This window comes from Pituophis catenifer, unplaced genomic scaffold (assembly GCF_029215685.1).
Source record: "Pituophis catenifer annectens isolate HBS135680 unplaced genomic scaffold, rPitCat1.0.hap2 SCAF_4, whole genome shotgun sequence".
In the NCBI taxonomy this organism is placed as follows: domain Eukaryota; kingdom Metazoa; phylum Chordata; class Lepidosauria; order Squamata; family Colubridae; genus Pituophis; species Pituophis catenifer.
This window is the reverse complement of record NW_027256884.1, coordinates 37426703-37451006: the sequence shown is the minus strand read 5'-3', so window position 1 is coordinate 37451006 and position 24304 is coordinate 37426703. Positions and strand designations below refer to the sequence as shown.

The 24304-nt window shown below is 42.4% G+C and overlaps 1 protein-coding gene across 1 annotated transcript in view; it reads right to left on the bottom strand.

Moving 5' to 3' along the window:
• INPP4A (inositol polyphosphate-4-phosphatase type I A) overlaps positions 1-24304 on the bottom strand; it is a 117963-nt gene that overhangs the window by 52317 nt on the left and 41342 nt on the right. The window contains exons 2-7 of the mRNA XM_070942636.1: positions 19427-19600; positions 4613-4681; positions 3768-3965; positions 2117-2161; positions 1305-1423; positions 1082-1198 (exon numbers count right to left, since the gene is read on the bottom strand). Of these exons, the coding sequence (XP_070798737.1) occupies positions 1082-1198; positions 1305-1423; positions 2117-2161; positions 3768-3873 (387 nt within the window). The 5' untranslated portion in view covers positions 3874-3965; positions 4613-4681; positions 19427-19600. The remainder of the gene's footprint in view (positions 1-1081; positions 1199-1304; positions 1424-2116; positions 2162-3767; positions 3966-4612; positions 4682-19426; positions 19601-24304) is intronic.

Sequence of the window (24304 nt, the reverse complement as noted above, 5' to 3'; positions counted from 1 at the left end):
GGGTTGTGGCCTGCACATGACGCATCTGGCCCACGGGCTGCCAGTTTAACATCCCTGATGTATATATACATGAGAGAGAGAGAACTTTTTTTGTTCTTTTATTTATGGGGATAATTTATGAAAACGAGAAGAGGAAAGAACCACTAGATGTCCATTATAATTATTTTTTAGAATTCAGATCCAAAGATTCGTTTCCTCCCTGCCATAGCAAGGAAATCTTTGGTTCCGTCTTAAAATAGTCCATCAACTATATACTGTATTTAATTATACAGCATACTACCATCCTTTTTTTACTCAATAATGATAATAAGCAGGGACATTTAAGATTCATTAGCAAGGTGTCTCAGCCAAATTATTTAATTCGTTTTTATTCTATTTTAAATTTTTGTATTTATGTGTTTTATTCTGTGGCTGTTCACTGCCCTGAGTCCTTCGGGAGTAGGGCGGTATATAAATCCAATTAATAATAATAATAATAAAAAAGGAAAGGTTGCAGATTTCTTTTCGCACCGCAAACCCCAAGGAAAATGCCATCCCAGCATTAGAAATAAGAATGAGCATCCTCAACAATGCAGCCGGGGTGATTTTCACTTAATTCAAATATATGATTTAAAAAAAAAAATGATTTAAATGCCACCCTTCTCTGGAGACTCAGGGCGGCTTACAATGCGTTAAGCAATAGCCTTCATACTTTTGTATATTTATACAAAGTCAGCTTATTGCCCCCACAAACTGGATCCTCAATTTACCTACCTTAGAAAGGATGGAAGGCTGAGTCAACCTTGAGCCTGGTGAGATTCGAACTTACAGTAATTGCAGACAGCTGGTGTTAATCACAATGCTATCAGTCTGCTGAGCCACCAGGCCCTTATGATTTTTGATTAATTTTGTATGTATTTTTGAGCAAAGGAATGTAATATATTTAATATTTAATATAATCTTCAAAAACAGGCTCAGCCTATTATATTTATAGTAACAACTATAATAATGCCAGCTTTTAAAGAATCTAGACAGGGCCTCCAGGATCAAAAGCATGCAAGCTTTGGTTCAGATGTGCAGCAATAAGACATTTTTAACTTACAGTTCCCTGAGATCTATCTTTTACATCATATATAGAAAGTTTAATTTGTGTCATCTGATTAATAAGAGAGTCTTGAAAAAAGGCAATGCTGCTTAGAAAGATGGGATTATTTGTGCCCTGTAATGGAAACAAAATAATAATAATAATCAAAAATTAGTAGAAACAAATTGGTACCAGTTGAATTTAATCAGGTTACTGATGCAGCAAACACAATACAACCTACCTCAATAATTTCTGTTTGAGCATGCTTTGTCCAGAATGCCTGAGGTGGTGTAGTTACACTCACTGCTACAAAACAATTTGGCTTCCTATCTAGTGATGGAGTTAATAGTTCACTGCAAGCTGTGGAAAATCAACAGCACTGTTTTACACACTGAAGGAACTGAATTTCACAAATAGAATACAAGAAATGAAAATTTTTCACTTGTTAAATACAAAACAATGACTGAACTGATCATAATTGCTGTCATTCTCATACACTGTACATGTTATACCACACAGCACTAGGCTACTGTCTGAAATAAAGAAAAGAGAGAAAAATAGAAGATACTGAGTATGGAAAAAAATAATGTGAAAAAAGTTTAATTATAACTTAAAGTTCGGTAATTTTCAAGGATTAGAAAATAAGAATTGATGCTGGCTGTATATTCAGATGCCGTATTTCACACAAAAGTGTAGAATGGAAGATTGATCAAAAGAGGTAATATGCAGAAAGAGATGATTAGAATAACAACCTGCCCAGTTTGTGTTAGTTTTGATACATTTTGGACATATATTTTACACTGCTTTTGCTAGGTTATTTTATGTTTTAATTTAACAGGTTGTTTTCCTAGAAAGGTGATATATTTATAATACATTACCAAAATTAGTCCAAAATGCTGAGGAAGGTAGCTCTAAGCGTCACAGGATCTTGTAACACGTGTTTTGCTATAACCAGCCATTAAACCTGTACATAAACTAACTTCTATATAAGCAGCAAGTATAAAGGTAATGTTTTAAAATGAATGAGGAAAAACATATTACGAAATTACTTACCTAAACTAAATTCTAAGATTGGCTCATCTGGATCTTGGATGTTTCCTGTAAAGCACAAACGTTAGCAAAATTGTGGGCTGCTTTTGGGAAACCCAAATTCTTATTAGCCCTCATGCTTTTTCAGAAAGACTCAAAAGACCCAATAGAATTAAAAGAAATAAAATAAATTGATTATGATTCATAAATAATGGAATTAGCTTCTGGAGTCACTTTCAGAATACCTCTGGTTTTATTTATTTTGTCACTATACAGTATCCTTTTAAATATCCATCAAACATCCCTATTACATTGTATTTGCCATATATTAGGGGAGCAGAAGACAAAAACCATACATTCATCGTAATTCTAATCTCTGCTCTTAATATTCTGAAATTTTGCAGGTTATGAATCTAGAAATATGTGCCATTTTCATAAAAATTGACAAAAAATAAATCACGCAATGGTAGGAAGGAGACACAAACTACTTTTTCATGACCTTTCAATTTTTTATTATCACCATCCAATGGGGAAAAAAAATCTGTGTAATAGAATTGCATTTTAAAATATTAAAGCAAAATAAAAAGAAAGTATTCATTTAACTCCTTTTTTGGGGGCGGGTTAATTTTTTATTTGCTCTGCAATAACAAAATGGAGAAATAACATAGAACATAGAATAACAGAGTTGAAAGGGACCTTGGAGGTCTTCTAGTCCAACCCCCCAGTTTAGGCAGGGTATCCTACACCATTTCAGACAAATGGTTGTCCACTTCTGTTTTTAAAAACTTCTAGTGTTGGAGCTTTCACAGCTTCTGGAGGTAAGTCATTCCACTGATTAATTGTTTTAACTGTCAGGAAATTTCTTCTTAGTTCTAGGTTGCTTTTCTCCTTGTTTAGTTTCCATTCATTGCTTCTTGTCCTGCCTTCAAGTGCTTTGGAGAATAGGTTGATTATTAATGGCAACCACCTAGATATTGGAACACTGCTATCATGTCACCCCTAGTTCTTATTTTCATTAAACTAAACATAGCTAATTCCAGCAACTGTTTTTTATGTTTTAGCCTCCAGTCCCCTAATCATCTTTGTTGCTCTTCTCTGTACTCTAGATTCTCAACATCTTTTTTACATTCTGGCGACCAAAACTGGATGCAGTATTCCAAGTGTGGTCTTACCAAGGCATTATAGAATAGTGCTAACATTTCACGTGATCTTGATTCTCTTCCTCCGTTAATACATCCTAGGACTGTGTTGGCTTTTTTGGCAGCTGCAGTATACTGCTGGCTCATAGTTAAGTGATTGTCCACTAGGACTCCAAGATCTCTCTCACAATTACTACTATTGAGCCAGGTACCACCTATACTATACATGTTTATAGTTTATTTACTATACCTGTTTATTGTTTATTGCCTAAATGTAGAACCTTACTTTTTTTCACCATCGAATTTCATTTTGATGGTAGGGCCCAATGTCCAAGTCTGTCAAGATCCTAATGTATCTTAAGACTATCTTTTGGAGTGTTGGCTATTCATGCTAGCTTGGTAACATCCACATATTTGATGAGTTCCCTTTCTATCCCCTCATCTAAATCATTGATGAATTATTGAAGGGTACTGGGCCTAAGACAGAACGTTAAAAATTAATACTAGGAAAGCACAAGTAGGGAACAGATAATCACCTGTCAAGGATAAACCTGACATATCAGAGGCAACATCAACAGTAGAGGCCCGCTGTACTACACGGGACTTTGAACTATGTCGGGGGCTGAGATCTTTCACTGACATGTTGTCATGAGGAAGCCACTTCTTTATACTGCTTGAAGCATCCACAGAGAACAGAGATTTGGTCTTTTTGCAGCCCTTATGATATTAGCATGCTAAAATTAAAAAGAAAAAGAAAAGCCCAATTGAAATTTGATTTCACACGACAATCATTTTAATGCTCATTTTACCAGTCAATGAATTAAATAATTAATGATAATATTAACACTTTGTTGGTGATGTTAACAGTATGCCATTAGCTTTAGTAGACATTGTTTAAGTCAATAAAGAAAGCAAACATGAGAAATAAAACATGAATCTCAAAGTTGCTGTATCACAAATCTAAGTATCCTTAATCATTATATTGAGCCAACTGAGCTCTGTGACAGGAATCCTAAATAACTTAAAATTGATCACTTTTTGCAACCAAAGGTAAGACTAACCACAATCTGTTTGAATTTAGGTGCCATGACAAACTGAGACCAATCTAATGAAAGTGATCACAGGAGAAGAAAAGGGAAACACACAAGATTATCTTGCTTTCCCAATCGTAAATTGCATTTTATTTTGATGCCAGAACTAAACTGATTCAAAATTGTACGTAATGTCTCCATGATTTTGCTTTTAACCTATGATCTGTGACAGTTGGAAAAATAACACCTGCAGTAAGACTTCAGCTCAAAATGTTTCCAGAATTTCAGAGCATGCTGTTCCATATAGTATATGTGTCTTTGCACGCCATATTTATGTATGTCATACTTACAGGAGGGCTATTATCCTCTTCGATGTGAGCATGGTATTGCATTTATTAAAGGCCAATTTATTTTCCCATCTGAAAAAAAAGCATATTTAGTTATTCGATAAAGCATGCAAAGTGGATATTGATTTTAAAATCCACATTTTTCTTTGACCTTTTAAAAAATCTTTAGCCTCTTTTACTGGCATGTTAACTATTACAGGTGTTTCAATTTCAGATGGATGTCATCAGCAGGCTTGTGTTTTAAATGTACCAACTTTACTCTAAATGTATGTTAAGACAGAAAGAAAGCAACTAACTAACTACATTATGCAAGTTATGAACTAGTTTATGAAAATCATATCCTAACTGTTCTGAATTAGTTTAAGATAATAAAATATTAATTTTATAAAAGCAATCTGCATAATTTCAATTATACACTTTTTAAATTGTTGTCAGATTAAAGCCAAAAATATAGAAAAAGAAAATTCTGAAAAACTTTTTTAAAATTTCCAGATCCAATTTTATTGATATTACGAATCTTCAATATAAATGAGAAGAATGAGAGAATGTGCTAATGTAAATTAAGTTCTTTATGTAGACATCCGTTTCAGCCTTCCCGCCCTCTTCACTTGGCACGACATTATTATAATTCTGTGACAACCTATGTTTAGGAAACCCAAATCTGTTATGGAAAACAGATTAACTGCAGGCTTCCCGACCCATTTCAAAGTCTGGATATTAGATTAGATTAGATTTATTAAATTTGTATACCGCCCTTCTCCCAAAGGACTCAGAGCGGTGAACAGCCAAGATTAAAATACATACAATATAAAAATTAAAATAAATTAAAACAGAATTAGATCAGTTTGGCTTCCCCAAATTTTAAAACCCTTTACCCATAAAATAACCCATTAAAATTTTAAGTCAGCCTGGCTTGCTGAAATAAGAAAGTCTTCAAAGCTCGGCGGAAAGTACGGAGGTCCGGGATCAGTCGTATTCCTGGGGGTAGCTCGTTCCAGGGGGCGGGTGCCCTCACAGAGAAGGCTCTCCCCCTGGGGGTCGTTAGTCAACATTGCTTGACCGACAGCACCCTGAGGAAACCCTCTCTGTGAGAGCGCATTGGCCGGTGGGAGGTTATCAGTGGCAGAAGGTGGTCTCGTAAATACCCGGGCCCTAAGCCATGGAGCGCTTTAAAGATGAGAACCAATACCTTGAAGCGCGCCCGGAAGACCACCGGGAGCCAGTGCAGCTCGCGCAGGAGAGGTGTTACATGGGAGCACCATGTCGCCCCCATAATTACCCGCGCGGCTGCTTTCTGGACCAGCTGGAGCCTGATAAAAAGCCCCCCTGCCCACGGCCGTCATATGCTCTTCTAAAGACAGCCGTGCATCCAGGAGGACCCCCAAGTTACGAACCCTCTCCGTGGGGGCCAATGACTCACCCCCAATAGCCAGCGATGGCACCAGCTGGCTATATCGGGACGCCGGCAGCCACAGCTACTTGGTCTTGGAGGGGTTGAGTCGGAGCCTGTTCCTCCCCATCCAGACCCGCACGGACTCCAGGCACCAGGACATCACTTCAAGGGCATCATTGGGGTGGTCTGAGGTGGAGATGTACAGCTGAGTGTCATCAGTGTACAGATGGCACCGCACCCCAAATCCATGGATGATCTCACCCAGCGGCTTCACATAAATGTTGAACAGGAGAGGCGAGAGGACTGACCCTTGCAGCACTCCACAAACAAGGTGCCTCGAGGTCGACCTCTGCCCCCCCAGCCAACACGGACTGCGACCGATCGGAGAGACAGGAGAACCACCGTAGCACGGTGCCTCCCACTCCCAACCCCTCCAGCCGGCGCAGCATGATACCATGGTCGATGGTATCAAAAGCCGCTGAGAGATCTAATAGGACCAGAACAGAGGAACATCCCCTGTCCTGAGCCCTCCAGAGATCATCAACCAAAGCGACCGAACATTGCTTACCTGAACGTTCCTTCTCGGCGCGCTGATGGAGAATCCAAAGCGTGGGTAATGTTCACGTTGAGCTTGTCAGAGACTGAGTGTATCACTTTAAATCTTCAGCCTCGGTTCCGCCCCTTCTGCTCGACTGATGTCAGTTTAGTTCACGAAGAACAGTTAAGAAGACGACGGTAGTCCATAGTCAAGACGCCCGACCTGAATCCTTAAGTTAGGGAGGATTGGATTCTCCATCAGCGCGCCGAGAAGGAACGTTCAGGTAAGCAATGTTCGTTCTCCAGCGCGCTGCTTGGAGAATCCAAAGCGTGGGATATACCCAAGCAAGTCCATTGGGGGGGGGACAACAGACAGGTCCGGGGCAGGCACTGGAGCAGCTACAGACTATAGAACACGGCGGCCAAAGGAAGCATCAGCAGCCACAAAAGAATCAATCTTATAGTGCCTGATGAAGGGGGATAAGGTGGTCCAGGTGGCTGCTCTGCAAACTTCCGAAACCGAGGCTTGTGTCGCCCACGCAGCTGATGTAGAGGCACTCCTGGTGGAATGAGGAAGGACTTTGCCTGGAGGAGGCTTGCCTGACGCGGAATAAGCTTTGCAGATACAGGCTTTTAGCCATCGTCCAATCGTGGTAGACGAAACTTTTTGGCCTAGAGAGGCCGGGAGAAATGAGACAAAAAGGGCTTCAGAACGACGGAATGTCGAGGTCCTCTTGATGTACCGACAGAGAGCCCTCCGAACATCAAGCGTATGCCACTGGTCCTCTAACGGGTGTCTGGGGTCCAGACAAAAGTCGGGAAGGACCAGTTCCTGTGTGCGGTGGAAGACTGAGTTGACTTTCGGTAGAAAGGAGGGATCCATCCTAAGGACAACTCGATTAGAATGGAATATGCATAAATCTTCTCGAACCGACAGGGCGGCCAATTCGGAGATCCGTCGAGCTGAAGTCACCGCAATCAGGAACACAACCTTGAGGGTCAGGAAGCACAGGCCAATAGATCCCAAGGGCTCGAAAGGAGGGACCGTGAGGGCCCGGAGGACTAGCGGGAGATCCCAGGAAGGGTATCGATGGACACACGGAGGACGTAGATTAGATGCGCCCCTCAGAAAGGATCTAATCTGTCGATTGTGAGACAGAGGAACCTCCGAATCGGTAGAAAGAACAGTGCTCAAGGCCGCCACATGCTTGCGGAGCGTGTTCGCCGCAAGGCCCTTGTTGAAACCAGCATGCAAAAACTCCAACAAGTCGGAGACTGAAGCAGAAGTGGGATCAGATTGTCTGGCGGCGCACCAGGAGACGAATGAGCGCCAAGTGGCATTGTAAATCCTGGTGGTGGAGGGCCACCTGGAGGCCTGGATGATGGAAACAACTTCTCCGGACAAGTTATCCTTGGTCATGAGGATCCTCTCAAGTGCCAGACGGTCAACTGCAACCATTGAGAATCTGGATGCAGTATGACTCCCTGGCTGAGAGAGATTTTGTGGTCCGGGATCCGCCACGGAGCGGCCACCGATAACTCCACCAGATCGGCGAACCAGGATCTGTGCGGCCAGTGGGGGGGGCGACCAGAAGGACCTCCGCTCGTTCCATCAGAATCTTCCGGATCACCCTTGGCAGAAGTGGGAGGGGGGAATGCATAGAGAAGTCCCTGTGGCCAGGGGCACAGAAGGGCGTTGGTGCCCTCCGTCGTGGGGCAATGGAACCGGGAGAAGAATCTCGGTAGTTGTGTATTGGTCGGATGAGCAAAGAGGTCGAGAATGGGACGGCCGAACCTGACGGATAGCTCCTGGAATAGAGCCGGATGGAGATGCCACTCGGCTTGGTCGATCTGTTGACGGCTGAGCCAATCTGCCTGGCGGTTGTCGGTCCCGGAGATGTGGTCTGCTGTCAACGACTGAGTATGTCGTTCTGCCCAGGTCAACAGCATGGTCGCTTCCGCCATGAGGGGAGCCGATCGAGTTCCTCCCTCGTGATTTATGTGTGCTTTCGCCGTCACATTGTCCGTTAGGATGCGGACGTGTTGATTTTCTAATAGAGGCTGGAAGTGCGACAAGGCGAGTCTGATTGCGCGAAGCTCCAGCCAGTTGATGTCGTTGGTTGCTTCCGCTGGAGACCAGCGACCTTGCGTTACCTGGTTCTGAAGGTGGGCACCCCAGCCCATCAGGCTCGCGTCTGTGGTCACCGGGGCTTTGGAACAAACACCCAGAGAGCACGGATGGCGAGATCCACCAGAGTAGGGAATCACGAACTGACCGAGGTAGGCGGACCCGAGACCTGGAGTTGCTGCGCTGAGTCTTCTGAAAAGGTAGCAGGTACCATTGTAGAGGCCTGGAGTGGAACCTGGCCCAAGGAATAATGAAGATGCAGGATATCATTTTCCCCAAAAGGGTCGATAGGAGCAGCAGCGGCACCCGAGTCAGCGACAGAACCTGGAGGACCAGGGAATGAATGCTGAGGCGACGATCCTCCGACAGAAAAACCATGCCCTGCTGAGAGTCCATGATCACCCCTAGATGTATGATCCGAGTAGTGGGATGGAGATGGCTCTTTTCCTCGTTCAGGGTGAAGCCATGCGACCGAAGAGTGGAAATCACTAGCTCGAGATCCCTCATGGCGAGGTCGGGCGTCGACGAAAGGATGAGGATGTCGTCGAGGTAACAGTACAGCCTGATGGGTACCAGTCGAAGGGAGGCTGCCACAGCAGCCAACACCTTGGTGAAGACTCGTGGAGCCGACGACAGGCCGAAAGGCATTGCCCGGTATTGGAAATGCCGGCCGTTGAAGAAGAAGCGTAGGAAACGACGATGCGCCGCATGGATTGGAATGTGTAGATATGCTTCCTTCAAATCGATGGAAGTCATCAGGTCCCCGGGTCGAATACAGTCCACAATAGATCGTAGCGTCTGCATTTTGAATTGACGATACGTGATGAACTGGTTGAGCGCCTTCAGATCTAGGATTCCTCTCCACCCCCCGGAGTTTTTGGCCACCAGGAAAAAGACGGAGTAGAAGCCGGTCCCGTGATGACAATAGGGAACCGGCTAATATGGCCCGAATGTGCAGGAGATGTTGAATCTCCGTCTCGAACAAGTCCTGTTTCGTCGGGTTGGATGGAATGGGACACCTGATAAATCGTGGAGGGGGGAGAGAAGTGAATTCCAGGGTGAGGCCCAGGCCGATGGTTTGGCGGACCCACGCATCTGTGGTGGTACGCTCCCATTGTTCCGCGAAGAGGTGAAGGCGGCCGCCAATGGGAGCCGAATGGTGGGCGTCACTTGCCCTTCTGGAAGGGGCGGCTGGCCGAACCCCTGGATGGTTTTCTGAAGGAAGGCTGTCTGCGGCCACGGTCCCGGAAGCTAGACCTGTCGGACTGTCTGTAGAATCCCTGAGAGGATGATCGGAACTGGTAGGACCCACTGGTCCCGGACTCCCTCCGAAAGGGCAGCTGTTGAGGGTATGGCGAATAGCGACGATCTCCCCGCCAGAAAGAGGTCGGTATCACCTTTCGCTTGTCTTTATCCTCAACGAGGATGGGATCAAGCGCGTCACCGAATAAGTTGGACCCTTTGAAGGGGACGGAAGCAAGCTGCCATTTGGACTTGTTATCCGCCTTCCATTGTCGTAGCCACAGGAGTCGGCGCGAGGCAACAGTTGTGGCAAGGGACCGAGAAGCAAACTTGGCGGCGTCTAGGGATGCATCAGCGGAAAATTCCGCGGCCGCAACAATTTTATTAATGTCTTGGTGTAAGCGCTTATCGTCCTGAGGAAGGCGGTCCTGCAATTGTCGGAGCCATATGATGGAGGCCCGATTGAAAAAGGACGCAGCTGTTGCCACCCTGACCGCCCAAGCTGCCGCCTGGTGATTCTTGCGATGTAGGACCTCAGCCCATCGGTCCTCAGTCCTCAGTCCGTCCGCAACATTGCCAGTGAGAATCGAGGACGCCGTTAGGTGAGCGACTGGGGCGTCCACAGATGGCAACTGTAGCATCTCTTCAAGGTTAGGAGCTGCACAGTATAACTTACGTTCCAGGCCATTAGGAGCCGGCAAGGAAGCTGGCAGGCCCCATGGTCGTTTAATGACCTCCGAAAATAATTGAGGACATGGAATCATATCCTGAGAAGTCGTTTGAACACTGAATAGACCGTCAGAAGGGAGAGACGACGAAGATGCCACTTGTTGATCGGGAGGATCCGCCAAATTAGTGGAAAGTTTTGCTTTGTGCAATAGTGATTTGAACAAAGCCGGGCGAAAAAGTCGTGTGGCCGGGGTTCTATCCAGCAGGAGGCTGTCGTCCTCCGAAAACTCAGAATCCTGAAGATCATCGTCCTCCCAGGTGGAGTCCTCACTGTGGACCGACTCCTGATAGGAGTCATAATCATGGGAACGACTTGGCACATTTGCCGGTGGATTCCGGGCATGATGGTGAGAACCCATGGCAGGAGCGGAAGGCCAAGAGCCCGAGGCCATAAGGCTAGAGATGGTGGCTGCCACAATGGACTGAACATCCAATGGCGCATTGGGACGGGTGTCCTCACCCTGTCTGAGACCAGCCGCTGTCGGAGTGTAAGTAGACGATGGAGCGGCCCGGGGAAGGAATCGATGAGTAGTTGATCCAGATGGAGGGTGTGAGGTTGAGACGGTGGCCCCGCTCGGAACCGAAGATAAGCCAGTCGTATCCGAATGTGGTTGGTTCTCGTTGACTGTTTGGGGTTGCGAGTCGGAACCAATAGCGAGACCTGTCGGAGATGAAGCAAGATCAGCGGCCAAGGCCTTTTGCTGTGCAACCTGGAATTGGCGTTCTAGGGCTCGATGACGCCTCTGTTCCTCCTTGCTTGCTAAAGGCCCGCAAGCGGAGGATTGGTTTGAAGAAGATGGAGGGGCAGAAGCTGCCCGTGAAGGTCGTTTGGACCGTGACTTAGCCACTTTTTTTACAGGTACCAGATCAACAGCAGGTTGAACAGTGGAGACGTCTGAGTCGGAGGACAGCTCAAGATCCGCCATGGAAGGTTCAGCGTAGAACGATGGTAAGGCAGAGAAAAAGGATAGTAATCGAATGTAGATAAAAAACTTGTTAATTAATTATTGTTTTGTTTTGTTTTGTTTAAACAGGAACAAGAAGGGGAGGAGCTTGACTACAGGTGGTTAAGGTAAGTCACTGTACTTGTAGGGGGCGAAGGTCCTGTCACCAGCCAAATGATCCACAGGATAGATAAAAAACAGCAGTCTGGAATAACAGAAAAAAACTCCTGAAGGAAGCCCCAAAAAATCAGGTAGCAGACAATGTCTTGCGCTGCTTCTGATCCAATGCAGTGAATCAGACACTTGGGCCTAAAAAGGGGAGCGGATCCTGACTGAAGCCCAAAATGGCGGCCGGCAGATATTCCAAAATGGCGGCCAGCTCCCGATCCAAAATGGCGGCCGTTTGTAGTTTGAGAGATGGCCGGTTGTAGTCCACAATGGCGGTGATGGAAAATGGCGGCCACGGCTCTAAATATAATAGGCGGGGCGGTAGGAAGCAGCCGGGGCGATGCCACACAGGGTCAATCGGCCACCGGGCAAAAAACACACAGGGCTGCAGATCGGGCGCAAAGCACAGCGGTCCAAAATGTCCAGGAAGTAGATAGGCCCGAAGAAAGATGGCGGCGGGCGGGAATCCAAACGGCCTCCACTCCGGAGGTTGCTGAGGAGGCGGATTGACAGCCAGCGAATATCGGGGCGATGCCTCTTAGGGTCGATTGGCCACCGATTTCAGGAAACCAGGGCACAATCTGGTGGTCGCTGAGGCGAATCCGCACCAGAAGCCCGTTATTGTTGTGACAGGCGGCAAGGATGACAGGCAGCTGAAGCGAGGCAGGAAGGCAAAAAAATCCACCGCTATAGACGCTAGCCAGGCAACCGCTTCAGGCTAAGTGTCTCGCCCTGCACTTTGAGGTAATCTTTTCCCCCAAGTGGGAAATAATTAAATAGAAGGAAATTCGCAGTAAATAACAGGAGAGGCAACAGCCTCCGAGGAGGGCAGGGGGCCCAGATAGGACTCACCCCAACCTTGACCAGTCCAGAACAGTCCACAATAGAAGTGATGAAATGAGACAATAGAGCAGATATGATAATAAAATAAATCCAAAGCGTGTGTAAAGATTAACGATGAGGTTGTCAGAACAAGCCAAATTTCAGTCTCTTCCACTCGACTGAGTGAACTAAACTGACATCAGTCGAGCAGAAGGGGCGGAACCGAGGCTGAAGATTTAAAGTGATACACTCAGTCTCTGACAAGCTCAACGTGAACATTACCCACGCTTTGGATTCTCCAAGCAGCGCGCTGGAGAACAATGCCGTTTCCGTGCTGTACCCAGGCCTGAAGCCGGACTGGAACGGATCCAGATAGACAGTTTCATCCAGGTACTGTGGGAGCTGTCGCGCAACCACACTCTCAACAACCTTCACCACAAGGCGAAGGTTGGAGACAGGACGGTAATTTGCCAAAACAGCCGGATCCAGAGAGGGCTTCTTGAGGAGGGGCCTCACCACCGCCTCTTTCAAGGTGGGAGGTAAGAAACCCTCACTCAAAGAAGCATTTATAATCCTCTGGAGCCAGCCTTGTGTAACCTCCCGGGTAACCAGCACCAGCCAGGAGGGACACGGGTCCAATAAACATGTGGTTGCATTCAACCTCCCCAGCATCCTGTCCACATCCTCGGGAGTCACAGGATCAAACTCCTCCCAGATAACATTCTCAAGACCCGCCTCGGGCACCTTGCCTGAACCCACCCAGTCAGGAGTCCAGGCCGTCTCGAATTTGAGTGATTTTATCATGCAGATAATGCGCAAAATCCTCAGCACGCCCTTGCAAGGGGTCTTCCCGCGCTCCCAGGTGGAGAAGGGAGCGGGTCACCCTAAACAGGGCAGCTGGACGATTATCTGCCAACGCGATAAGAGCGGAAAAGTAGTTACACTTTGCCGTTTTTATCGCCACTAAGTAGGTCTTGATGAAAGACCTCACTAGTGCTTGATCAGATCCGGAACGACTAGCCCTCCAATTACTCTCTAGGCGTCTTTTCCGGCGCTTCATCTCCCTCAGCTCCTCAGAGAACCAAGGAGCTGGACCAATTCGGCGCCAGGTCAGAGGCCGCAAAGGCACGGCCCAATCTAAAGCACCAGCAGCCGCCCTATCCCAGGCGGCCACCAGGTCTTCCATCGAGTCATAAGCCAGAGTCTGAGGGAATGGCCCAAGCTCCATTTGGAACCTATCAGGAACCTTATTATTTATTATCTATAAAGCTTTATATATTGTTGAAGTAGGATATATTAGGGGCTGCCATGATGAACATGATCCTGTCTATCCTATCTAGGGAGTGAAAGTGGGCAGGAAGGCTGAAAGGGAGGCCTTCTCTGTAATAGCACCCTCTTTAAGGAACATACTATACTGCCTCTGTGGGACATCCAGATCTAACTCTCTTGGCTTTTTATGAAGTACTAAAAACTTTTTTGTTTCAACAGACTTTGTTCTCTAGTGAGGAATTGTGGGCATCATTTTAATTGATGTAATTGATTTTGATTTCATTGCAATGGTTTCTGGTATTGTTTATGCAGCCCAGAATCATTCAAATTTGGAAGGTACATACCATGTTTCCCCGAAAATAAGACCCTGTTTTATATTTTTTTGAACCCCGAAATAAGCGCTTGGCCTTATTTTCGGGAAGGTCTTATTATTTTGGGGCACATGGAGCAAGATGGGGCTCCTCTTGCCATCTTACCTGATTTCCAGCTCTGCATTTAAATATTTTCAGGGAGGGCTTATTTTCAGGGGGAGGCTTATTTTAGCCCATGCACTCAAAAGCCCAATTGGGCTTATTATCAGGGGATGTCTTATTTTCAGGGAAACCAGGTAGATATTGTTAAATAAACAAACAATATAAATTAGTTTACAATATATAAAACTATCCTTTTCAAAAACAACATTGTCAATAGTGCAAAAATAAACTCTCTTTTCAAATCTAGCTTGACTCCTGCTGGTGTCATGGACACAACCATGTAGTTTTCTTGGAAATAATGAAAATCAGTTGCTACTGCCTTCTTGTTTTGACCATCCAGTATACGACTTCCTAATGGTCCCTTCTATCTCTACTTAGCTGGATCAAACCTATTTATCTTCTCGAAATTAATCAAGAGACAAAACAGTGTATCTACAACAGATGACATGTAGTATTCACTATGAACACCATCAAATTTAAAACAGTGACATCTCTGTTCCACAGGGTCTTCTTTCACTAGCAAAACTATCACTGCCAATTTATGCTATCCACCCATCCTCAAGATGTATGAAAACTATACAGACGTGACATTTGCTATTCTAGGGAGCTTGAGGGTTCTGCAAAGTATCTGAGCTGTTCTTAGTACTGCACTTTTCTGGACAGAGCTTCGATGTTGTTCCTGGGATCTATTGGAGCCATTCTCCCAGCTTAGGAGTCACAGCTTCAAGTGATCCTACTACCACTTGGGACCACTTTCTCTCTAGTTCCTCCTTCAGGCCCCTGGTATTTCTGCAGCTTTTAATATTCCTCCTTTAATATTCCAAGTGATGTTGCTTTCACTTGGCACCACTACATCTATCACCCCTGCTGTCTCCTGGTCCTTGTCAACGTGTGTGTGTATGTGTGTGTGTGTGTGTGTGTGTGTTATATAAAATCATCTATCTAGTTTCAGAGATTAATGCTCTCTCTGGAAATCCATATATATAAAATTGATTCTTCAACTCAAGCTAATTTCAGCCATAAATAGAATGCTTAAGAAAATCAGTACTGCCTGGCAGATTATGTTTTTCTTATTCATCCCTTCTAGGTTTCAAAACACGCTGTCTTGGCTACAGCATTTTAAATAAGCTATTGGGATATTTTTAGATTTTGGGGAGAGATCCTAGTATAAAGATACTGTGATCTGAAATTGCTTAATAGAAATAGTCTGGCTTTGTTCATACAAGAAAAATAAACTTCAGAACTCCGAAGAAACTGGGTTTATCATTTATTTTTCACAAGTCATGTGGTTATATATACTGTCCTTTTGATCCCATTTTATTTTACTTGCTTTAAGAATAGATATATATGTCTTCTGCCTAATACAGTCTGCTTGCTTAGTTTAAGATGCTTGACTTCCAAGCAACACACCAAGGCAGAGGTCCAACTTCAGATGATAGATTCAGTATTGCTTGGGTCAGTTCCATCCAAAGAGATTAGTAAACGCTCTTCCATATGATTTTACAGAGTTTGTGAATATGACAAGAAGAATTTTGGTTTATCGTTCTTTCCAGATATAGCTACCATGTTCTCTCTCTCTAACACATGATCCTATGGATTTCTTCCAAATTGGAAGATATAAGAAGCAACTTAAAGTTTGCTTTCATATGAATTTTTAAGTGTGAATGTAAGATTGGTAACACATAATGTGCTTTGTATGTGTGCTGCATATTTACTGGTGGATTTTTCTGTATTAATTTATTTTTAGAACCCTCTTGACAAAGGAACATTATTTCAAAATATTTTTAACTGGCACTTTAGAATCCCTTCCTTACTTTTCCCCCTAGTTTTAGGGCTAATCCTCCTCTTTTTTCCCCCTGGGGCATCTTCTGAGCAATGCCAATGAGTGTTGTAATGAGCAATATGTTCTTTATTCCCAAGCCTATGCTATTTTGGGAACTTTTTAAATATTTGTCTTTTTTTTTTCCTGATCCCCACCATATACCATATATAGGAGTGCTACTGAAGCTTTGCTTAAAACATTGAAAAGCCCTTGTCAAACAACATTTTTTTTCCCTGACCATTTTGTCCATTATTTAAAACTTCACTCAGATAAGGTGCTCCTACATCCATTTTTAATGGAAGCAAGCAGGGCTTTTGTAACACATATATTACGGTATCTAACAAAACAATCTCTTGTATCCATGAGCTGCTAAAATTAGCAAGTTTCACTCACACTTTCTCACATACACAAACAAAGCAAGATGAAAAAATTTGGTGTGTCCCACCCCAAAACTAAATAGTACCCTCAGATGATGTGGTGTAAACATATTTCTCCCCTCACCTTCCCACCCCAGTTGTATAATCTTTCAGCCTGTGAAGAGACTCTGTGTCCCAAGCATGCTGGTCTCCCTGGTTAGATTATGCCTTCGTACAGCCTTTTAATGCAGGAATGGATATTATTGGTTAATATGAATCCCTTACAGTAAAAAGAAACCTTTTTTTCAGAAACACAACTCTCTTCTTTGGAATTATTTTGATTTCTTGGTTATTTTTCTGGCAAGCTAAGATGCCACCCTGGCACACTAGTGTTTGCTCTAATAATTGGCCCCAAGAGAAATGTTTAGAAAGTAGCATGAAGAGCAGAAGCTTCTTCAGCAAGGAAAAAAAAACACTGTCCTGTTTTAAAGGATTCAGCTTGTTAAATCAACCAAGCAACAATTTCCATCATGCCCATCAGCATCACAATGAGGTCTCTTGGTGGCAAGGATTCAGGATAATTTTAGTCTACATTTCTAAAGATAATCTGAGATATCGAAAGACTCACAGGTTGTAGATGGCCGATTCAAATCTTTTGAAATTTCTAACCCTACTAGGACCACAATGACAGTTATTTCAAATGCTTTTAATTTTTCTGGTAACATTGCACAGTAGACACCAAAGATCAGAGGTGAAATCACTCACAATCCTTTCTTCAAGTTAATATAAAACAGATAACAATTTATAAGATAAACCATAAATTTATTAAGCATCTGTATGGTAACACTGTTTCATCGTAATAGCAAAAGCTGAATCTCTTTTAAGTCACGCTGACTCCTTTGGACTTCATAGGCACATGGGCAGTAATGCAAAAGTGGTTTGCCACTGGCTTCTAGCATGTTCTTTTTGACTTCCTAGCCCATAGTCCTGGTCTTCTGAGGTCATCTCCTATCCAAGGACCAAGGACCAATCCTGCTCAGAAGCCAAATCCAAACAAGGTAAATCAATTTAACTAAGCTGGGCTTGGATCTGAACAGATGGGGAGGCAAGACTGGACAATATAGTACTGTACAGACTAGATTTAACTTAGTATTTAAAAAACCGAGTCTTAATGTTAAAATTAAAGCAGGCTATATAATTTTAATTGACTGATACAACCTTTTTTTCTACATAAAGAATTAGAATTAAAATGTAATTTAGATGTGGGATTTTTCTCTTCTATTTTTAATTTTATGTTTTGGTTTGATTTTTTTCAGGGCAGGTGTCATTTTTCCTTTTCTCTTTTCTCCTCGATGGTTTAATATATGTTGGTTTTCCCCTCCCCCCCACTTTATATTTTTTCATATAATAGATTAGGCTTCTTTTTTATAGTCTTTTATACAATAGTAATATAGTTGTATAGTTATATTGCTGTTTGATTACATAAAGAATGATAAATAATTAATGTTTTTAAATAAATATTAACTGCTAGTATTTTTTAAAGTTAAATAAAAGTATGCTTTAAAAAAGTATAGGCCAGGTGCTAAGCCCTGCTGGAACAAATACTTAATAAAAGTACTTAATACAAATCAATATTGCCCGCATTACATACTTACATCCAAATACCTCTTTCTATAATGCTGTATGACTTGTTATATTATCCTGCAGTGACAGTGTGTTCTTTTAATTCTTTTAACAAATGTTTCTTTTCCCTTCCACTAGGGGTCTCCCACTCTGGCTGCAGGTGTGAATTTAACCTTATTTTATTTTTAAAAAAAGTATATTGGCCATCTATTTTAAACAAATAACTATGCTTAGCTGACAAATAGTACACAGAAAACCCATTTTATACATCAAAACAGAACAAAACAAAACCATATTAAAATAATCATAATACCAAAACTAAAGAAATGAATCAAATTCTTAACGAAGAAGGCAGTCAAAACAAATTACAATTGCAACAACGTACAATATTTTGTTTCATCCTGGTGCTAAAGCCCTTCACATAGAAAAATAAATAAATCAGTTCCTAGGTCCAAGCCTGATTTAAAATGTGCTACTCCTTTCTTCAGTTTATTTCCTGAACCTTTCAGGCAGCATCAATTTTTAACATCTGTTTCATTTTGACCACAAGAGGAACAAAACTAACAGGAAAGACTGTAGAAAGCTAACAGAGTAGATATTTTAAAATAGGAAGCAATGGATTTCAAACTTTGCTCTGAAAAAAAAATATTTCTTCAGCAACTATAAACTCTGCTAATCTACCACACAATAGTAGAAAGACACGGAGATCTTTCATTTCTTCAACTTACATGTAACTTTAACTAAGCATGTTGGTTTTCACCTTGATTCCCTGAATACTTGAAATGATCACTAAAAGGCATATTCTCCTATGCTGACTCACTACTCATAATTACTGCAAATCCTTCAGGAAAATTGATTGGATGTAATGGATTTTTTCATTTAGAAACTTTTGATAATCTTCCAGGGATCTTCGGTCTTTCTTTAAAAACTGCTGCGGTAAACAGTACCACCACAGAGTTTTGACAGCAAGATCTTTCATTTTCCAAGGCTTTTAGCCCTCTAAAATATCATGTTGTAATTGCTTTTATTAAAACTAAGTGCCATATTCTGTACTTAAAAAAAAAACAGAAACATAACCAAATGCTGTAATAAGGAAGTTTTCAAAGGGAAAAAAACAAAACCATACGATCTACAAGGCCTTATTTCTGCTAGCAATAGAAGGGTAGAGCCTTTTTTGGGGGACATTGGCAAGATTGGATTGGAATCCTACTCTGAATCAAAACCAGTTCAACACGGATATTACAGATGCTTGGTAGAAAGTGCCTTATCCCTGAGTTATGCCTAAACTATGATAATAAATTAAAAGGTTACCTTTCTGGTTTGTCAAGAAAAAGCTGAAAATCACAGAGTAACTAGAGCCAATTTAGCCCTTGCTCAGTATAATTGCAGAATGAGAAATAAGCCTTAGTCATGTTGCTTTACTTCATTTTCCACAGATATCACATCAATCCGGCTGCCAATCTTTCTGATGCTTTTACACGAAATCTGAAATACAAGCAAAGAGACTGTTTGGTCATTGTTTAACCATTTGCAGAATAGTCTGAACAAAACAAAGTCCAAAGCATGTCATTCAATATCTCACTGTTATTATTTAAAGGTATCCCCATGCGTCAATAAATATTTGATCAAATTAATGAATATTAATGGGGAAAAAGTTCTCTGTAGGCCAAGATATTCTGCAATAGAAAAGGAATTTAAAATTTAATTACAGGTCAGAACTTCTATGATTCCAAAAATGTTACTTCTGGAAGTCGTAGCAGCAGCTTCCCTGGACAACTATTGTGGAGTTTTCGTAGCCATTGCCTTGGGAGGAAGTCGAAAGCTTGCAGAATAAGATGGCTATGGCATATGTACTAATTAAAAATATACTGGATAAATAATAGAATATAAAATTGCCACTGCAAGGTTTTCAACTGTATACTGTATTAGCATCCAAGTTTGCCACTTTTATTTCTAAAAATTTGGAAGTTAGCTGCAAGGAAAGGTGAGAAACCAGGTCCCTCAGAATTTTGAGAACTCTTTTGTAATTTGGTTCAGTGATTTGCAAGATTCTCATCTCAAATTACACCTAGAAGAGCATAGCCAAGATAAACTACATTCAAAAACATTTTGTCCTATTTAAAAAAAATATTTTTGAAGCCTACAGATGATGCATGAAAACAAATGCACTAGAAAAGAGGGTATACAAAAGTATAGGCAGCGATTTGTGCAACTATTTTCTGCCAAATTTGAAAAAAACATGGGCTAAATTTGCAGCTCACAATAAAATTCAGCAGAATCAAATTGATAATAATCAGAAATAAGGCATGCATGCTTCCTCATTCTTCCCATTATAAAAAAAAAGAATCAAAACTAGCACAGCTGGAAGATTTTCAGTACAAAGAAGCAGTTTATTTTCCGTTTGCAAAACATCTGAAACTAAACCACACACTTTCAAATGGCACAGGTATAGACTTAATACAACAGCTGTGTGTAAAATTTATGAACACACAAAAAAGGATCTTGGGTATGCATGGCCTTAAGGATGGTTAAAACTACACAAACACAAAAATTCAATCTAAAAAGGAGTTCTTCAATGGATTTGGCACAGTAGTCCGAACTCTCATAAACATCCCAATCATAGAAACAGAAATATTAACAGGAAGCCGCTGGGCGAGATCATCCGTGGCTTTGGGGTGAGATACCATCAGTACGCTGATGATACTCAGCTGTACATCTCCACCCCAGGCCACCCCAACGATGCCCTTGAAGTGATGTCCCAGTGCCTGGAGGCTGTACGGATCTGGATGGGGAGGAACAGGCTCAGGCTCAACCCTTCCAAGACTGAGTGGCTGTGGTTCCCGGCATCCCGATATAGTCAGTTGACTCCATCACTGACTATTGGGGGCGAGTCTTTGGCCCCCACAGAGAGGGCTCGCAATCTGGGAGTCCTCCTGGATACGCAGCTGTCCTTGGAGGAACATCTGACGGCTGTAACCAGGGGGACCTTTTATCAGGTTCGCCTGATCCGCCAGTTGCGGCCCTTTCTTGATCGGGATTCCTTGTGCACAGTCACTCATGCCCTCGTAACCTCTCGCCTTGATTACTGCAATGCTCTCTACATGGGATTCCCCTTGAGGAGCACCCGGAGGCTCCAACTGTTCCAGAACGCAGCAGCGCGGGTAGTGACGGGAGCAGCGTGGCGCTCCCATGTAACACCGCTCCTGCGTGAACTGCACTGGCTCCCGGTGGTCTTCCGGGTGCGCTTCAAGGTGTTGGTTATCACCTTTAAAGCGCTCCATGGCATAGGGCCTAGCTATCTTCGAGACCGCCTACTGCCACCGACGACCTCCCACCGACCCGTGCGCTCCCACAGAGAGGGCCTCCTCGGGGTGCCATCAGCCAAACAATGCAGGCTGGTGACCCCCAGGGGGAGGGCCTTCTCTGTGGGGGCACCTACCCTCTGGAATCAGTTGCCCCCTGAGATAAGGAGAATCCATGACCTCAGTGCCTTCCGCCGTGCCCTTAAAACTTTCTTTTTTCAACAAGCCGGGCTGGCTTAATTTCTTTTTAAGGGTTTTTTTAATTGTTCTGTTTTGCTTATCGTTTTAATTAATGGGGCCAAATCTATATATATTTTTAAATGTGTTTTAATATTTGTATCTGATGTTTTTATCTGGCTGTTCACCGCCCTGAGTCCTCAGGGAGAAGGGCGGTATACAAATTCAAAAATAAAATAAAATAAAATAAAATATCAGATTTTTATAACTAAAAAGAAATGTGCTTTTTAACACATTGTGATTTTTTTTCTGATTATCTTAAATCAAAATGAAAATTGCCACCTCCAGGCAGGGGTGAAATGCTCCCGGTTGGGACCGGATCGCCCGATCCAGTAGCAATGGCAGCAGGTGGTTCGGAGAACCGGTAGCAAAAATCCCTCCTCACCCCCATGCCCAGCTGAGCCCCACAATCATCAGAAGCTTTTTATTTTATTTTTAAAAGCATTTTTTCTACAACCTCTTCGGCTGAAAAAATGCTTTTAAAAGTAAAAACAAAGCCTCTGCCGATCAGGCAAGTCAGCTGGGATCATCAGAGGCTTTAAAAAAAAAAAGAAAAGCCCCTGCCGATCAGGCAAGTCAGCTGGGGTCAAAGGCTTTTAAAAGCATTTTTTTTACAACCTCTTCAGCCAAAGAGGTTGTAGAAAAAATGCTTTTAAAAGTAAAAAAAAAAAAAAAAAAAGTTGGCCACGCCCACTCAGTCATATTATTGCCCACCAAGCCACGCCCACAGAACCGGTAGTAACAAATTTTACATTTCACCACTGCCTCCAGGGAATTATGTATAAAACAACTACTTATTTGTTACACAGAATCAAGATACAATCCTAAAGAGTGACTTACTGAATATCATTCTTTCCTATCATTTGACTGAAACCTATATTGTTCACCACAAACACAACTTATTAAACTATAAAGACTTATCCATCTAGCTAGAGTATCATGTGGAATACATTTGAACAAATGTAATAATTGTCTTTTGTCAACACCAAATAGACAGCCAGTTTGATCTAGTGATTAAGGCATCAGGCTAGAAAGTGGGAGACCGTGAATTAGCCTTAGCCATGAAAGCCAGCTGGGTGATTTTAATCACACTCTCAGCTCAACCTCTCTCACAGGGTGGAAAAAATAGGAGGATGAATGTGTGTTGAATATGTTCACCAACTTGAGTTATTTGTAAAAGTAATAAAGGTGGGATTAAAACATACAAATAAATAAAAATACAAATTATGGAAATCCCCTTTGAAGGAAGCCTCTTAACCTTTAAATCTATGCAAAGCTTTCAACGACACAATCCACAGAGGAAATGATACCTTTTTCTTTCCATCCACAGAGGAAATGATATCTTTTTCTTTCTAAAAGGAAAAAAAGGTGCCACTTCTCAGGTTTTATCCAAGAAAACATTTTTTGGGGATAATTTGCATCCTGACTTTAAATGAACGTCTGCTAGGATAAATCAACTAAAGCTCCCAGAATTCCCCAGCCAACATGGGGTTGAATTCCATGCATCTTAAAAAGTTTAGTTCAACAACATTGAACTAAAGGAACTTTGTACAGGTAGTCCTCAATTTACAACAGTTCTTTTAGTGACCGTTCAAAGTTACAACGGCACTGAAAAGGCACTGAAGTGACTTATGACCATTTTTCACACAACCATTGTAGTATCCCCATGGTCAAATTTGAATGCTTGGCAATTAATTCATATTTATGACCATTGTAGTGTCCTGGGGTCATGTGATCCCCTTTTGCAAACTTCTGAAGAGCAAATCAATGGGGAATCCAGATTCACTTAACAGCCCTGTTACTATCTTAACAAATTCAATGATTCACTTAATCACTGTGACAAGAAAAATCTCAAAATGGGGCAAACTCACTTAACAAATGTTTCACTTAGCAACATAAATTTTGGCTCAATTGTGGTCCTAACTCAAGGTCTACCTGTATATGGATTAATCCACTGCAGTTTCCATGCAAGCTTTATAGTTGTGTTATAATCTTGCTGTAACACCTCCACTATGCTGCTTATAAGCATGCAGAAATATATGGTACAAATTGATCAGATGGTCCCCACCACAGTTGATAAATATATAATAAATTTGCCCTTCCTATACCAACTATATTGAATGGACTCAATCCTGAATTATATATTTTTAATCAAGATTATTGCATAATGGTCAACATCTGATTTTAGATAAAATCAGAACTTATTACAATGGATCCAACAACACAGATGATTCCCCCAAAGGCCAAATTTTATGAAATGCTGCAGTCACACATGATAACATCAAAAAAAAACGGAATTGGGTGGCTTTTCCCTTCTTAGCCACTTCCTTCTTTCCAAAACTTTCGCCAGCAGCATTTCCCTTCTGCAAAATAACTGAATCCCAAATAAGAGAAGGCTGAGAAAGTCAAGGGGTGGCATTTTGCAAGGAAAAGCAGCTATCTAAAAAGCACTAAGATTTGTTTTCCTCAGTCCCTTTTTTTTTGTGAAAGCAGTGCCCCTAAAAGTATTTTGTAATTAAAAAAAAGAAGGCATTGGGTAACAGTATGATATATTTTGTTATAGGAAGATTTTCTGAGATCCTTGCCCAAATGAATTGGAGTCTAACAAATAAAAAGTAAAACAATATATATTAGCAAAACTCTTATGATA